The sequence below is a fragment of the Terrapene carolina genome, unplaced genomic scaffold (assembly GCF_002925995.2).
Source record: "Terrapene carolina triunguis isolate 2854851 unplaced genomic scaffold, T_m_triunguis-2.0 Scaffold62, whole genome shotgun sequence".
Lineage (NCBI taxonomy): Eukaryota > Metazoa > Chordata > Testudines > Emydidae > Terrapene > Terrapene triunguis.
This window is the reverse complement of record NW_020664413.1, coordinates 57,206,095-57,223,593: the sequence shown is the minus strand read 5'-3', so window position 1 is coordinate 57,223,593 and position 17,499 is coordinate 57,206,095. Positions and strand designations below refer to the sequence as shown.

The 17,499-nt window shown below is 44.3% G+C and overlaps 1 protein-coding gene across 1 annotated transcript in view; it reads right to left on the bottom strand.

Annotated features, from left to right (window-relative positions):
• Positions 1-17,499, bottom strand: part of FAM117B (family with sequence similarity 117 member B) — a 78,692-nt gene that overhangs the window by 26,961 nt on the left and 34,232 nt on the right. The window contains exons 3-4 of the mRNA XM_024217735.2: positions 15,763-15,855; positions 9,588-9,701 (exon numbers count right to left, since the gene is read on the bottom strand). Coding sequence (XP_024073503.1) covers positions 9,588-9,701; positions 15,763-15,855 — 207 coding nt within the window. The remainder of the gene's footprint in view (positions 1-9,587; positions 9,702-15,762; positions 15,856-17,499) is intronic.

Below are 17,499 nucleotides of genomic sequence, written 5' to 3'. Positions count from 1 at the left end.
GAAGCTGCTATATGCAGATGACATAGCAAAAACGGCATCCTCAAAATATGACCTAGAGGAAATATTAAACCAGTAGTGTGATCAGCTGAGTAGGCATGGAACGAAAATGAGCACGACAGACTGAGGTCATTTAGGTCAGAAGAGATGCTACAAGAAACTGGACACAGTGATTAATGGAATGAGACTAAATCAGACTGACCAGTTCAAGTACCTTGGCGGTTGGGTTACAGAAGACCATGTGTTTGAACATGAGATACAGTGCAGACTGGGGAGTGCTGAACGAGCATCAAATATGATATCAGGGATTGCGTAGGACAAGTGTATGCCACTGAGACTAAAAGCCCAACTGTATGTAACAATGGCATGCAATGCTATATGGTGCAGAAACATTAGTGATACAGAGATGGTAGTTCAACACCTTCATGTGTTTGAGATGAGGCATCTTTGCCCCATAAGAGGCGTTACACAAATAGATTTCAAAATGAAAGTATTAAGATGAAAGTCAAAGTTCATGATGTGGTAAATAAAATCCAGGAACCATGACTTTGCTGGTTCAGATACATACAGAGAATGAAGGAAGGAGACCTGGCAAAGACAGCATGGAAGAAGAGGGTGGTAGGAATGAGACCCTGAAGAAAGCTGAGGAAGCGATGGATGGATTGCATCTAAGCAGATGGGAAGGAGGTGAATCTTAGTGTCACCTCAGACAGACGAAGATGGCTGATGCTTGCACAGTGACCCGACACCTATCGATGGGATAAGGGAAAGAAGATTTGGAGCAGAGGGAAGGGACTTAACATGAGAGGTGGAAGGCTGATTTAAGCATTAGTGTTTTTTTGAACTAAGTGGTAAAGTTGAATAGCAGATGAAGGAAACAGAGAAGAGAGGAAACACCAATAACAAATGGTTATTTACTCCACAGTAACTGTCGCTCTTTGAGAAGTTGTAGTGAATGTGAATTACATTGTAGGTGCATATAGCCCCATGCACACAAGCTTGTAATCTTTTCTAAGTAGCAGTATCCATCAGCATGCACCCTGACCCTCCTCATGCTCCCATGTGAGGAACATAAAGGGAAGACTAGCCTCAGCACTCCCTCAAGTTGCAGTTTGAAACCTGTGTCTGCTGTGCACTCCAAAAAGTGGAGATGGAGGGCAGGGCAGGGATCCACATGGACTACAACTTCTCAAAGAAACGCAGTTTCTCTAGGGCTAATTAACCATTCTCTCTTCAAGTGTCAGTGTGGATCCCATTGTAGGTGGCTGATAAGCAGTATTTCTCAGGAAGGTGGGAATAAGTCACATCAATTGAATAGAGATTGGAGCACTACTCTCTCAAATTTGGTATCCAGTCTAGCAGCTAAATCCAATCCATGCTTGACAAACACAAGTGGATTGCTCCATGTAGTTGCCTTGAAGATTTCAGATATCTGCACGTTTCAGAAACAGACAGGATTGTCTCCACCGCCTAAACAGCAGTGGTAAGACTGGACCAGCATCACACCTAATACTTAACAAGGAAGGTTGTAGCTGCTCCCAGAGAGTCAAGGGGGGGGTAGGGAGTTTCATCTCATGATGGACTTTTTTGAGGATGAGGGCTATCAATATAGCTCTTGGTGGAAACAAAAAGAAACTATGGCCAAACTGGCCACCAGGGCTGTGATTTCCAGTCCCTCCCCTTCCTGCTACAGGCAGAACCAATCTAGGCACCCATCTTCCTGTAACACAGCATAATGGTTCCTTGAAATACTGTGAGTAGAGAGCAGAATCTGCCCTTAAAGGATATGTCTGTATTGCATGCTATGCCCAGGTCTGTGGACACCATTCCTTACCCATCGTGGCTAATAGCCATTAATGGACTTAACCTCCATGAATTTATCCAGTTCTCTTTTAAACGCTTTTCTAGTCCTTGCTTTCACAACCTCCTCAGGCAAGAAGTTCCACAAGTTGACTGTGTGCTGTGTGAAGAAGAACTTCCTTTTATTTGTTTTAAACCTGCTGCCTATTTATTTCATTTGGTGACCCCTAGTTCTTGTATTATGGGAATAAGTAAATAACTTTTCCTTATTTACTTTCTCCACATCACTCATAATTTTATATACCTCTATCATATCCCTCCTTAGTCTCCTCTTTTCCAAGCTGAAAATTCCTAGCCTCTTTAATCTCTCCTCATATGGGACTCTTTCCAAACCCCTAATCATTTTAGTTGCCCTTCTCGGAACCTTTTCTAGTGCCAGTATATCTTTTTTGAGATGAAGAGCCCACATCTGTACGCAGTATTTAAGATGTGGGCGTACCATCGATTTATAGAAGGGCAATAATATATTCTCCATCTTATTCTTTATCCCCTTTTTAATGATTCCTAACATCCTGTTTGCTTTTTTGACCGCCTCTGCACACTGCGTGGACATCTTCAGAGAACTATCCACGATGACTCCAAGATCTTTTTCCTGATTTGTTGTAGTTAAATTAGCTCCCATCATATTGTATGTATAGTTAGGGTTATTTTTTCCAATGTGCATTACTTTACATTTATCTACATTAAATTTCATTTGCCATTTTGTTGCCCAATCACTTAGTTTTGTGAGATCTTTTTGAAGTTCTTCACAGTCTGCTTTGCTCTTTACTATCTTGAGCAGTTTAGTATCATCTGCAAAATTTGCCACCTCACTTTTTACCCTTTTCTCCAGATCATTTATGAATAAGTTGAATAGGATTAGTCCTAGGACTGACCCTTGGGGAACACCACTAGTTACCCCTCTCCATTCACACTGTACTGTAAACCCAGGTTTACAGTTGCTGGACCCAGGTCTCACAGCCATGCTAATGTGTCCATACTGCACTACCCTGACTTTCTGACTCCAGTATGTAGCTTGACCTGCATCCATAGTGCAAAATGAAAGGGCTTGGACCCGAGTCACAGCAGGACGACACTGGCTCTGACCCCCCAGCAGTGTCCTAGGACCCAAGTCTTAAGTGCTTGCTGACTTGAGTCAGACTGATTTGTGTGTGGACAGAAGGGTGGCTTGGGCTCAAAACTGAGTCAGAGTCCATGCTTAGTGTGCAGCGTAGACACACTAAGGTATATGTACTGAAATGTAATATATTCTTAGAGTTGTACCTTATATAACTCAAATCAGGGTCCAACTTTATAAATTTATGATGTCGCCATTTTCTTCTGTAACTATACATTACCTACTGTACATTGTAACTCTTGGTTTTTAAATCCTGTCATAGGTTTTTAAAACAGTAAAGCGGGAGAGGGGAGCAACAACTCTTCTCAAAAGAGGGAAGGAAAAAAGTTAAACCACACTGATAATGGAACAACTTCCCAAACACACTGATAATGAGTGATTTTTAAATCATTCATATTTACCAAAAGACTGGCTTATTTAATTCCATTGAAATAAAAAAATCAATCTAAAGTATTAAGGACACCTTATTTATGTATATCAGCATTCATCATACTAATGCTATTTTTGTTTTAAATTTCAATGTCCTTGAACTCTTACCTACATCCTCTCAGAGGCCCACTTTTGAATTTTTAATGTACTAAATGGCTTGTTTGAGACAATTATTAGTTTTCAAAACTTTATTAGTTCACTTTAGGGTGTTGGAAATGCTTTCTTAGTTTGGACAGATCTACACATTATCTGTACTAATTTTGTACAGAAAACTGAAAAAGCATTGAATCATTTCATTATTATGAAATTACCATAATTTCTAACATTTATTTTCTACACTGAGATCATAATTATCTTAATTTAAAAGGAAGTAAATTATTGTATTTGAAATAGTTAAGAACTATAGCATCCAAAGCAGCTATATAGAGTTCAAGGGACTCCACTGACAGCACAGTTAGCTTGGATACAGTGAAATTCCATGTACTGGGCAAAATTCTTAAGTCTTTAAATGCTATTCCCCCACCCCCACCCCTCACTAAACTATCACTATTCCCCTCACTAAACTATTAATATACAGGAATTTGTTCCAATAAGGAACTCAAGTTTGGCTCACAGCCAAGTAGAATGAAAGTCCCAGTTGTTTTAAGCACTGCAACTCAACTTCTAGGGAAATTGTTCCGAGTGTGAGGCAGAGGAGGAAGGGCCAACAATTTAAGAGGAGTGCACTGTATATGTTGTCAAGGTTCCCTCCCCACTCTGAACTCTAGGGTACAGATGTGGGGACCCGCCTGAAAGACCCCCTAAGCTTATTTCTACCAGCTTAGGTTAAAAACTTCCCCAAGGCACAAATTCTTCCTTGTCCTTGGACAGTATACTGCCATCACCAAGTGAGTTAGACAAAGATTCAGGAAAAGGACCACTTGGAGTTCCCGTTTCTCCAAAATATCCCCCAAAGCCCCTTCAACCCCTTTCCTGGGGAGGCTGGAGAATAATATGCCACCCAAATAGGTAAACAAGGTGAGCACAGACCAGACCCTTGGGTTTTTAGGACACTCAAAACCAATCAGGTTCTTAAAAACAAAACTTTATTATAAAGAAAAAAGTAAAAGAAGCATCCCTGTAAAATCAGGATGGAAGATAATTTTACAGGGTAGTAAGAGTTAAAACACAGAGGATTCCCCTCTAGGCAAAACTTTAAAGTTACAAAAAACAGGAATAAACCTCCCTCTTAGCATAGGGAAAATTCACAAGCTAAAACAAAAGATAACCTAACGCATTTCCTTGCTATTACTTACAATTTGTAATCTTAAATGCTTATTTCAGATATGGCTTTAGGAGATGTATTTTTCCTGCCCTGGTCCCTCTCTGTCCCGGAGAGAACAACAAAGAGAGACAAAACAAAAACCTTCCCCCACAGATTTGAAAGCATCTTCTCCCCTTATTGGTCCTTTTGGTCAGGTGACAACCAGGTTATTTGAGCTTCTTAACCCTTTACAGGTAAAGGAGGGATTTTATGCTACCCTTAGCTGTATGTTCATGACATATGTACTTTGTGGAAATACTTGCTTATGCTTTTTGTTTTGGTCTCTCACCGTCCGCAGTAGGGAAAAAATAAATGAGTCACTAGTTGCTTTGGAAATTTTCCACAGGAGTTACATGAGCTTTCTTGCAGCTTAATCTAGATCATTTTCCTGGAACCAGCAGCCCATAGGGGATTCCACATGAAGAATGGAGATTCATGCAGTTTTCCAAAAAGTTTCTGCAGCTCTCCTATACTGGGTTAGAAACATTAAAAACTGCAGTGTGGATGTTACAAAGTAACTGCAGATGAGGCATGGGACAGTGTTCAAGAAGGACCTTTTCTTGCATCAGCAGGAACTTTAGGGACTGTCCTGAGTGGTATCTTCTCTAACAGCAAGAAGAGGTTCGGTACTGGTACCCCAACCATAAGCTAGACAGATCAGTGGAATGCTCTGAAGAAGCCTTTGCTCAAGTGCAGCTTTAGTCATAGGCTGATTAGAGAATGGCCTAAACCAGGGATCGGCAACCTTTCAGAAGTGATGTGCCGAGTCTTCATTTATTCATTCTAATTTAAGGTTTCGTGTGCCAGTAATACATTTTAATGTTTTTAGAAGGTCTCTTTCTATAAGTCTATAATATATAACTAAACTATTGTTGTATGTAAAGTAAGTAAGGTTTTTAAAATGTTTAAGAAACTTCATTTAAAATTAAATTAAAATGCAGAGCCCCCCGGACCGGTGGCCAGGACCCGGGTAGTGTGAGTGCCACTGAAAATCAGCTCGCGTGCCATAGGTTGCCTATCCCTCGCCTAAACTGAGAGAGAAATATTTCATTACTGTCAATCTCTTAATCTTTTTGCATTTCAAGATTTAGTACATTACAAATGCTCACTTGGTTGGTTTTACATAATGTATCTTCTGGGCTTTTTTAAAAACTCAAGACGTTTTCCATCATTTCTATTCTAAGACTTTCCAATTACTTTCAGCTTTCCTCTGTTTGTAATTGTTAATCTGATACAGAGAGTGGTACATACAATCAATCAACCTGCTCCCTCCTGGTATTCATTCTAATTTTTACTGATGGTGCTGCTCTGGGATTTGCCGGATGTTCTTCCTAGCAACTGAGCGCTCTCTCCCATTGAGCTCTTGCCAGTGATTGGAAGTGTGAGGCACTTTCAAGTGTTCAGGCACATTAGATTGGACTCTCCAGAGTTGGAAAAAAGTCTCTCCACAACACAACTAGTAGGTCTTCCTCCAATTTCAAGGGGTTTAAATTGGTAATTGTTAAAGGGAAAACAAAAACAAGTCTCTTCATAGAGCTGTGTGCTGATCTCTTGAAGGACAACCCCTAGGCCCAGTGTTCCAGTTACAGCTGATCAAAATACAAGAGAATAACTCATGATTCCTAACCCTCCAACCCCATTTTGGTCAATTTTAAACTGAATTTTTTTTCCTAACCTGCTCGAGTTCTTTTATTATGGAATGAGAAACATGAACTGTGTACTGTCTTCCTTACTTCTCCTGGAAAAGAGGTAATCTATTTAATGAAGCACCTGTTCTGCATCAGCTGGTGTGGTGAGTTTAGATGGATTGCACATCATAAAAGACACCAGGAGATCCCACAAGTTTGGAAATCTTCATCCATGTTATAACAAAAACACTAGCAGCTACATAGTTCAGGTTGTCATTACTTTTTCAACTCTTGCTTCTCCACCTTCCACCCCTGCCCTTCTTGTTTGAAAAAATTTAGACGTTTCCATAAGAAGAAAAATAACTGAAAGCCAGTGTAGGAAATTACTTCTGTTTTTCCCAAACATGTCCAAAATCTTTGACCCCAATATCCTATACCTCCAAGTAAGTGTATGTTATGCTTCTCTACATTTATATTCTTTGTTGGTCAAAGATAATGTCAAGGAAGTGATTGGGGGGGGGGGGGGAGTGTGGAACGGGACAGACTGATCCAAGGCAGTAAATCAAGAAAGCAGGTCAGTAAGTAAGAGCCAAACAAGTCAGTGGGATCATCAAATATCCCAAGGATGAATGTGGGGAGACTGCGAGAGAAGATAAAGTAGTGAGGTCTGAGGCTGGGGGAAGATAAAGATGGGGGGGCAGATCTTTAACTGGTGCCAAATCATCTTAGCTTGATTTACAGATAGGTAGGGCAGCAGACTGTGGAGAGAAAACAGTGTTCATAGGAACAAAATACAGGGGGAGGGAAGACATTTGAGCTAGAAACCATAAAATGGTCTGTAAATCTTACCAAAGTGAAAATGCATTGCAACATTAACAGCAGAACCAAAGGACAAAACAACAAATAATGGAAGAGGGATCATCAAGCACCTTCAGTGCTACCCACTGCATCAGGAGTAAAAATTCATGTAAGAAAAATAAATTTAAAAATAGCTAGAAATTCAAAGGTTTGCTGAAGTAGTGGCCCAAATCAACATTGAACCTAAAAAGCCAATCCCATTCTGTTCTTGCATCACTAAAATAAATGTAACAATTGCCTCACTACAAGAAGTTAGGAATATTATCTATGTATCTATTAGAAACGTGTTTACACCTGGGGTATGCCCACTAGGCAAAAGATTGTCAGTCTAGATGGCTGGCTGGAAAGGACCCATTCGGGAGAACAACAGGTCTTAGAAGAAGCTCATCTTCCACTGGGGAGCCATCCTGAGGATGCTACAAACAGCCTCCGAGTCATGGCTGCTATGACACTACCGGGGCACGTGACCATATCACCTGGTACTGGATTCCATCTTGGAATACCAGTGTTTTTCCACTGAAACGCATCGGAACCAAGCTTGGAGACAAAGGGTTCCCACCGTATCAAAAGCTATTTAAGGCAGGGGAGTGACATCATCGTGGTTCTTCACTGACAGTGCCCAAAGGAGACTCTTGGAAACAGCTGAGGAACAAAGATTGAACTGGGGGTGGAACTGCTGGACCCAGGCTAGAGGGATTTCTAGCCTGTGAAAGGAACACCTGGAGTTTTTAAGCTGCAAGCAAGGGCAGCCGCCCCCCTAAAAATCTCTGCAGCTGGCTTAAATCATTTAGGGTGAGAACTTGCTACTTATATCCAATCTCTTTAGTATATTAAGATCAGATTGCATTTGTGTTTATTTGCTAGGTAGCCTGCTTTGATCTGTTTGCTACCCCTTATAATCACTTAAAATCTATCTTTTGTAGTTAATAAATTTGCCTTTGCTTCATCACAAACCAGTGTGTGGGAGTTGTACCTTGGGGCAAAAAGCTGTTGTATATTCTCTCTCCACATTGAGGGAGGGGGCAAATTTCATGAGCTTACACTGTACAGATCTCTGTGCAGCACACGACGGTATGATTTTGGGTATAATTCTGGGCAGTTCCTTAGCTGTAGCTTCCCCATGATGAGCTGATCACAGCAGCCTGTAAATTCTGCAGCTGAGTGTGTCCCTACCTGTGTGTAGGCTGGTGAAAGAGCAAGCTTGGAGGACTTGGCAACTTATCATAGCAGCACAGTGTGAGGGGAAGCCCAGGCTGGGGGGTCAGAGGGGCTCAGTGGTACCCCGGTTCCAGGTGGCACCCTGGGGAAAACCCGTCAGAGGAAACTCTCTATTAGGAACAATTAACATGACTGAAGGAGAACCTTTTTGTCAAATTCACATTGCTAGATACAAAACGGAACCGATTTGAAAATCTAAGATGTGCAGAGATCATGATCTGCAACTCAAGCAATTTCTTCAGCTGGTTGTACATGTCTGAAACTAAAATTTAAAGAAGTTTTTTTGAGAAATCATGATAGGAATTCATCAGAGTGTGATAAGAGACAAGAACATGCACCTATTGGGAAGACATCTATGCTACTCCCTTCATCCTAAACACAAGGTTGAATTTAGTGACACAGAAGTAGTAAAGAACTTTTGAATGGATATTTTTATACAGTTCTAGAGGAAAAATTATATGCTTTGTAAATATATCATCATCATCCTTCCTCTGCAGTTTGTGTCTGGGGATTCACTATTCTTCCTTGAGTCACTCACAAGCTACCATTTTTCCACCTAAAGGTAACTGAATGGGACTCCTTTCAAAGGAAGTCAACATCAACTCCTAATCCCTTCATGTCTATCTGATGGACAACTGGGATCCCTCCATAGCACTCAGCCCAGGACTGCCCAGTGCCCAAGAGTCAAGAAGAAACTAAACTTCACTCTCAAGATGCTACCACTTATACCACCAGGCTGGTTCTATGCAGTTTTTTATATGCAAATTCATAACCCTAGACATCACTTTACCTGTAAGATTATTTCATAGAATTAGATTAAATTCATCCATACTGATTGACTTCTAATTCAGTGAACTTAACTATATCATCCTTCTGCCTCAGAGTCCTTACAAATTATGTTGTAAATCAGTATATTCCTTCACCAAACTCCCTTTAAATTTTTTTTTAATTTAGAGAAAAAACACAAACACACCCCACTTCAGCATGCTAAAGAAAATCAGTTTCATCTCATAAGACAAAAAGGTTCTAGATATTTCACAGATATACATCATTGAGCAGTAATCAAGTATTTCAAAACATATGCCAGTATTTTTTCTTTAAAAATCACTACTTGGAACACACAGGAGTTAACATTATGTTATATCCCACAATGCTCTGAGAAGTGGCATAGCCTTACCTGACACTGATTAATGGCTGCATGGTTACCATGGAATGGAGACTGTCTTTCTTTATCCCGATGATGCCTGCTGCTGTGTTTACTTCTCTGCAACTGCTGACGCAATTTTGCAATCTGACAGGGGAAAGAATAAGAGTCTCAGATTTCCCTTCGCAAATTCAATTCAATTGCTACATTGACTATTATCAAAAAAGTAAAAGCTGAAACACTGCTAATTATGAGAATCTACTTGATATAATGTTGAGTCAGCTACTCTACAGATAAATCACCACAATACTAAAATATTAGCTTTCATTTTTCTATGAAGACCTGCACGTATTCCCAGTTCTCACATACCAGTATGACAGTACCTGAAGATAACGAGGTTACTTACCAGTAAACGAAGGTTCTTCGAGATGCATAGCTCCTATCTGTATTCCAGTGAGCGTTACGTGCATGCACCATATGCCCAAAGCTGGAGCTTTTGAAAGTAGTGCCGCATTATAGTCTCACCCGAGGCAATAAAGGGTACGGTGAACTGCCTTCAGTTACAGGTAAGTAACCTTGTTTTCTTCTTCCAGTGATGGTCCTTTATTGTATTCCACTGAGGGCAATTAACAAGCAATACCTATATGGGAGGATGGTGCGAGGACACTGTGGAACGGAGGACTGCTGCTCCAAATGAAGCATACATCGTGGAATCCTGCACTAGTGCATAGTATATGGAAAAGGTGTGTACTGAACTCCACATGGCCGCACTTCATATGTTACTCCTGGGGAAATTCTGTGCCACTGCGCACATGCAGAATTCATGTCCCCCACAGATTTCTTTGCTTCCCTGCAGAAAAATGCCTTCTGACAGGGAAGCAAAGGGAAGCTGCAAGAACGGTCACAGGCTCCTCCCTGGCAGTGCTGGTGCATGGTGGGGATGCCTCAGTTGGTGACACCTAGCTTGCATTGGGCTCAGCTACTAGCCTGGGCTGAGGATTGGGGAGGACCGACTTCCTCTTCACCTGCAAGTAGAAGGCGGGGCTGTGGCTGAGCCACCCTCAGAAACCTCCCCTGGCTGCAGGAAGCTCTGCACCCCCTCTCCCCTGCTTCCTGCACCCATCGCTCCTCAGCCAGGGGGGATGGGGTTACTGTATGGGGGGTTACTGTATGGGGGGTTACTTCACCATCTGCCCAACCCCCATACATCTGGACCCCCCCATACCCAGATTCCCCCTGCCGAGCCTCACCCCCTCCACACACCCCCGCTGAGCACCCACACTAGAACCCCCACCCCAATGAGCCCCACCCTCTCTGCATCTGGACCTCCCAGATGAGCCCCCCGCACCTGGACCCCCACCCCACTAAGCCCCAACCAGTTGAACCCACCCACCCCACCAAGCCTAACTGCCCAAGCACCCAGACCCTCCCGGTGGAGTCCCACACACCCAGACCTCCATTCCAGGCCCCAGACCTCCGCCCCACCAGCTGAGCCTCAACCACCTTCATCTGGACCCCCATCCCGCAGAGTCCCATTGCCCCTGCACCCAGAACCCTCCAACAAGCCCCTGTGCATCCAGAATCCCCCCACACCCGGACCCCCATGGAGCCGCCCCACACCCAGATTGTCCCACACAGAACCCTCTCACCCCGCACCCGGATTTCCCCCCCCCCCCCCCACACACCCTAAGCCCCTCCACATTTGGATCTTGCCAGGCTGAGCCTGCCTGCCCCACACCTGGATTGGGGGCCAGGGCTGGGGGTTCAAGCAAGACTCCCTCCCTCTCGCTTGCTATCTTGATGTACCTGGTATGGAGGGGCAGGGCCCCGGGGTGTTTCTGGGGCAGGCCCCGGCCCTTGCACTTTGTCAGGGCTGGGTGTAACCTCACTGCCAAGTCCATGTCCTGGGGGCAGGGGAAAATGCAACATGATCTCCCATCTCTGTGCAGCCAGTGGCCTGTGCTCCCCACTGTCATGCTGGACCCTCCACATTTATTTATTGACAAATAAAATATGCAGAATTTTAAAATATTGTTTGCAGAATTTATTTTTCTGGCACGGAATTTCCTCAGGAGTAATATGTCTGTGAGAGACACGTTGTGGAATGCGGCTGTGGTTGATGCTTGTGCTCTCGTGGAATGGGCCCGAATCCCTTCAGGCGGGGACCGTCCCAATAAGTGATAGCAACACATAATGCACCCTGAGACCCACTTGGAGATTTTCTCGGTGGAAATGGCTTGTCCTTTAATTCTCTCCACTACGGCAACAAAGCCTGGGAGATTTCCGGAAGGTCTTTGTTTGTTCAGGATAAAAAGCCAATGCCCTTTGAACATCTAACAAGTTAAGCCTTCTTTCCTCATTCGAGGCATGAGATCTGGGAAAGAAGGTAAGTAAATCTGAAGTGGAATTGGGAAACCACCTTGGATAGGAACTTGGCGTGGAGTCGTAAAGAGCCCTTGTCTTTATGGAAAGTAGTGAAGCAGGGGTTAGCCATTATGGCCTCGAGTTCGCTAACCCTCCTAGCCGATATAATGGCAATGAGGAAGGCGACTTTCATGGAGAGATAGCGAGCATGAGGCCATAGGTCCGAATGAGGTAGTTAGCAAGATGAGAATTAGTTTAAGTTCCATTGGGGGGTGATAAGTTGAATGGGAGGGTATTTTCACAGGAGGCCCTTCAAGAACTACATAGTTAATGGGTGGGTAAAGATTGAATGACTGTCCACCAGCAGATGAAAGGCACTAATGGCAGCTGCATGCACCTTAATGGAACTAAGGGTCAGTCCTGAGTCTTTCAGATAAAGGAAATATTCCAGGAGTAGCGGGATGCCCACCACTTCAGGGACAAGGCCCTGTCTGGTAACCCAGGAAGTGAAGCGTGTCCACTTGGCTTGATACGAGTGTCTTGTGGACTCTGTCCTGCTGCTTAAAAGGACATCTCAGACCGCCATAGAGCGTTCCTCCAAAAACCAAGCCGTCAGGTAAAGTGTGCACGAATTGGAATATCTGAGTCTGCCATTGTGTTGGGTCAGCAGCTCTTGCAATGTTCGAAGCGTGGAATTTGCTTCAACATGCAGAGGAGGAGAGGAAGCCAAAATTGGAGAGACCAGAAAAAAATGGTTACTCACCTTCTTGTAACTGTTGTTGTTCTTCGAGATGTATTGTTCATGTCCATTCCAATCAGGTTTCTTTGGGGTTCCTCCCCCTTCCCCATCGTTTCCCTGGGGCCACAGCATGCCGCGGTTCCCCAGGTTTAAAAGTTGTGAGGCCTGCAGTAAACACATGCCCAAAAGTGACCCGCACACTTCACGCTTGCAGTGTCTAGAAGAGAGAGTGACCAGAAAGATGGCAAGGCAGCTGGAAGATTTTTCCCCTAGCAGCATCCATTGGGTCAACCTGGGCACCCCCTGGAGTCGTGCCTTATGGCGCTCAATATAGAGCCCTGCCAACCCGCCACCCCCTCAGTTCCTTCTTGCCAGCTACTCCGACAGCGGGGTAAGGTGGGTGGTTATTGGAATGGACGTGAACAACACATCTCGAAGAACAACAGTTAGGAGAAGTTGAGTAAATTTTCTTCTTTGAGTGCTTGTTCATGTCAATTCCAATCAGGTGACTCACAAGCCTAAGATTCAGAGGCGGGGTTGGAGTTCAGATATCCACTGACTGGAGCACTGCTCTACCAAAGGCCACATCGTCTCTGGCCTGCTCGGTAATCATACAATGTGAGGCGAACGTATGTATGGAGGACCACATGGCCGCTCTGCATATTTCCTGGGTCGGAACCTGTGCCAGGAACACTGCTGAAGAAGCCTGAGTCCTAGTAGAGTGTGCTGTGAGCGGAGGGGCAGGCACCTCTGCCACGTTATAGCATTCAGGGATGCAGGACGTGATCCACAACGAAATTCGTTGGGAGGAGACTAGAAGACCCTTCATCTTGTCTGCCATGGCCACAAACAGTTGCATGGACTTCCTAAATGGTTTTGTTCTTTCGAAGTAGAAGGCTAGTGCTCTGCGGACATCCAATGAGTGAAGCCTCTGCTCCCTGCCGCTTGAGTGCGGCTTAGAATAGAACACTGGGAGGAAGATGTCCTGCTTCATGTGAAATTGGGAGACAACCTTCGGGGGGACAGCTGGATGTGACTTGAGCTGAACCTTGTCCTTATAGAACACGGTGTCAGTGGGCTCTGATGTTAGGGCCTTGAGCTCAGACATCCTCCTTGCTGAGGTTATCGCTATCAGAAACACCCCTTGTACGACATGTAGAGCAGGGAACAAGTTGCCAGCGGTTCGAAGGGTAGACCCATCAATTTACAACTGATTGTCTAGTACCTCCTCTATGGTAATGTGTAGGGCATTAGCTAGTCTCCGCAGCAATTCCTGGAACTGGCGATAGTCACCCTGTGGGGAAGGAGGGGATTGAAGAGGCAGCTGCATCCTGGGAAGATGAGGGATGCTTCTCAGGATCTGTCAGTACCGTTGGAGTCGGGCTAATCGGTGCAGGGTTATGTCGGAATGCTTACCTGACGAGGGTTGTGGTGATGAAGTGGGGGAGCCCTCCCAGACCGAGCGGAACCATTCAGAGGGTGAATATTGTGGCCATGATCTCCAGTATGGCCAACCCAGTTGACCCTGCTGTTGTGCAACTTGGGACCACAGTGCCAGATACAAACTCTGCAGACAAAGCAAGGTGGGGAAGTGCCCTAGTGTTGTCGGAACCTTCCAGTAGTTGTGCTTCCGGAACAGGAGTGGTGGACCGGGTCAGAGATCCATATCATCCAAAACAGAGGATTCAGAAACCTCACCAAATGGCGGTGCCATTAGGACTCTTGGAACAGGAGGTAGCAGGAGCATAGCGGGCAAAGGGTCCCTTCGACTTGGTGACCGGATCGGTGGTCGTGGAGTGCGAATAACTCATGGGGATCCAGGGCACCTCCAATTCTCCCAGGGGTCAATGGTATCCATTTCGCTGGAGGAGTCAGTATCAGGAACTGCATCTATCTGGAGACCAATGGTTCATGAGATGCCAGCAGAGTCGCTGGGTCTGTGATCGATACCAGTGGATCTAGTGATCAGTCCTGCCATTTCTTATTCTTGTGAGACTTACAACGCACGGATACTTCGTGGCCGGAAATCGTGGATGGTGCCGAGTCCTCATTAGATTTGGAGGAAGACTTACTGCCATGCTTATGTGCATGCTTCCTTGGTTCATGACAAGGCCCCAGTGCAGGGTTCTGCAGTAGAGGGAGCGCTCTTCACCTGTTCAGGCTAATGTAAAGGGGGTGCTCCCCAACCAGGATCCAATGTTGATCCCATGGCAGCCGCCATAAGGTGTTTCCTGAGGCGGAGCATCTGGTTCTCCCAAGTACGAGCAGGTGAGGCAGATACTGTACCTGGATGCAATGTGGGGCTCCTCCCAAGCAGTACATGCTGGTGTATGTTGCTGATGGAAAATGAGTGGGAGCAGGAATCACAGGTTTTGAACCCTGGCATCTTCAGCATACCTAGTACCCAGGACCGGATGCTGGGGTGGGGTAACGGTTGGCAGGAAACACCACTGAAGCAGTGTCCCAAGTCCTAAATCTGATATGAAAGGAAGAATTGAACAGAAAACAGAAAAAGTAAATGCAGAACCACTAAGAAATCTAAACTACTAACAGTACTAAGGATAGGTTTTGAAAAGTTTCAGAAAGTGTGTCACAAGGACGATTGGAGAGTAGAAGCTCTGGCTTGGACCATGAGGTGGTGAGAAGAAACTGGAGATGTAGACAGCCCACCGTGCCCTTTATCACCTCAGGCAAGGCCATGATGCGGCACAGTGTGCATGTGCGGACCGCCGAACAGTACTACTTTCAAAAGCTCCGGCTCGGGGCGCATAACCCTCAGTGGAATACAATATTGGATCATCACGAAAAGAAGAATTAAGTTTGATGGGAATTATATTACCATTTGAATTCCTCTCTCAGCTAACAGATACTTCCTCGATTTTTCATTGCTTTCCCTACCCCACTTCATTAAATATTGGTGTCTTGCACGGTGATCCTATCAGTTACAAAACAGATCAGCCATTATGTATTTCTATTTTCTCCACCTCCAATCTTTATATGGCAAGACTAAACACAAACATTTGCACTTTCTTCAAACCTCATGGTAATAAAATATGCAGGCAACAAGCCTGACCCAACTTTATTTCAAACAATAGCTTTCCTGACCTCCTTGAGTTGGTCTGTGCTGCCCCAGGATGCTGAACGCTTGTGAGATCCTTTCTTCTTTTCTAAATATTCTTCAGCCCAGGCACTCTCTGTCTGTAACAAGAAGATTAAAGGATTAATTTTAAAAGGGTATGCTTATTCTTGCCAAAAAAAAAAAAAAAAAAGAAAAAAGAGAAATTAGAAGCAACTAAGCTAAGAGAGGGCATGCAATTATGATTTTCTGGATTCAAACACTGCTGGAAAGCACAAGTCACTGAATGAAAGCCCTCTATGGCAACTTTGATATTCCTATAAGTAATCAGTATGAAGATGTCACCTCAGCCACTCCTATAATCTACATAGTAGGTCTCTCCCCTATTTCATATGAACACTTATCACCCCCAACTATAACAGAAGTATTAACTCTAATTTAGTTTCACTTAAAACACGGAAAAAATTTGACCCATTAGGTTTAAGTGGGTACAAGTCCCAATCACTTCAGCGCTCTGACCAGGGATTAAAATTGATCCTGTGTGTTAACAGACATTTCTAGTACTGCTTGAGTACGTGACTAAAGGCCTGGTCTACACGACTGAGTTAGGTTGATGTAAGGCAGCTTACATCAACCTAATTGTGTCAGTTTCCACACTACAGCCTTGCTTCCACCAATATAAGTGCCCTACCACAGCGACATAACTCTACCTCCATGAGAGGCTTATGTCAGCGTAGTTCGGGAAATGCAGTGTCCATATAGACACTGCAGGTTACTTATATCAACTATTGGCTCTCATTTTATCAATTTCACAGCTCCGTGCTAGAGTCAGGAAATTGACAAGAGAGCCTGGCTCACAGCCAGGGCTGTCAGCCTGGGGCGGGTGGGGGGCTCCCTGCCCCAAGCTGGGGTCCTGGCTCTGGACTCCTCACCCTGAGCTGGGCTTCTGCCTGGGCTCTGGGCATATAGCTCCCCACAGAAGCCACGGGGGAAGCCGTGCTCCCAGCAGGGAGTCTGGGAGGATAGGGAGGCTCCCAGCAGGGAGCTGCACACAGAGCTGAGAGCCCAGGCTCTCTCAGCTCCCTACACTGTCCCTCTTAAATCAGTGGATGCGCACCACCAACAGAAGGAGGCCAGCATGGACATGAACCACTGTAGTAATTACTGTGGTGGCTGTAAGTCAACCTAACATTACATCGACTTAAGTTTGTAGTGTAGATATGCCACAAGCAAACATTCTGGTATATAAGCAATACTGCACAATTAATAATTGCAATATCACACAAACAACTATACTATAATCTATAGTCAAGCACTCAAAAGTTAGGAAATACTAGAATTAAGTTGCCTGGGCAACTTTAATTCAACCTCCTGGTGTGTATGCATTATGATACTGTCTTTAATTACATGATCACATATTTTTCCCACAGGTCATCTGCCTCATTCAGTGCACAGAATGGACGGTGCTTACTGAATGACCAACTATTCAACAGCTTGTTTTATCTTCATTGTTCAATATGTGGCCTAGGCATTATTTACTGTATACTATTCAAATCCTGTCCTGAATACAGAAAGAGGCTATTGTGACAGATGCAGCCATTTCCTGCAACATACTTGAAAAACCTTACTGATTTAAGTTTTAGTAGGTTTGGAGTCCATTGTATTAAGATGCAAAGTTCATGAATTGTGGAATTATATGTAATTTCTATAGGAGGAGACATGACCAATATAAATCCTGGGACGTGTCATGAGCTTCAAAAGACTAC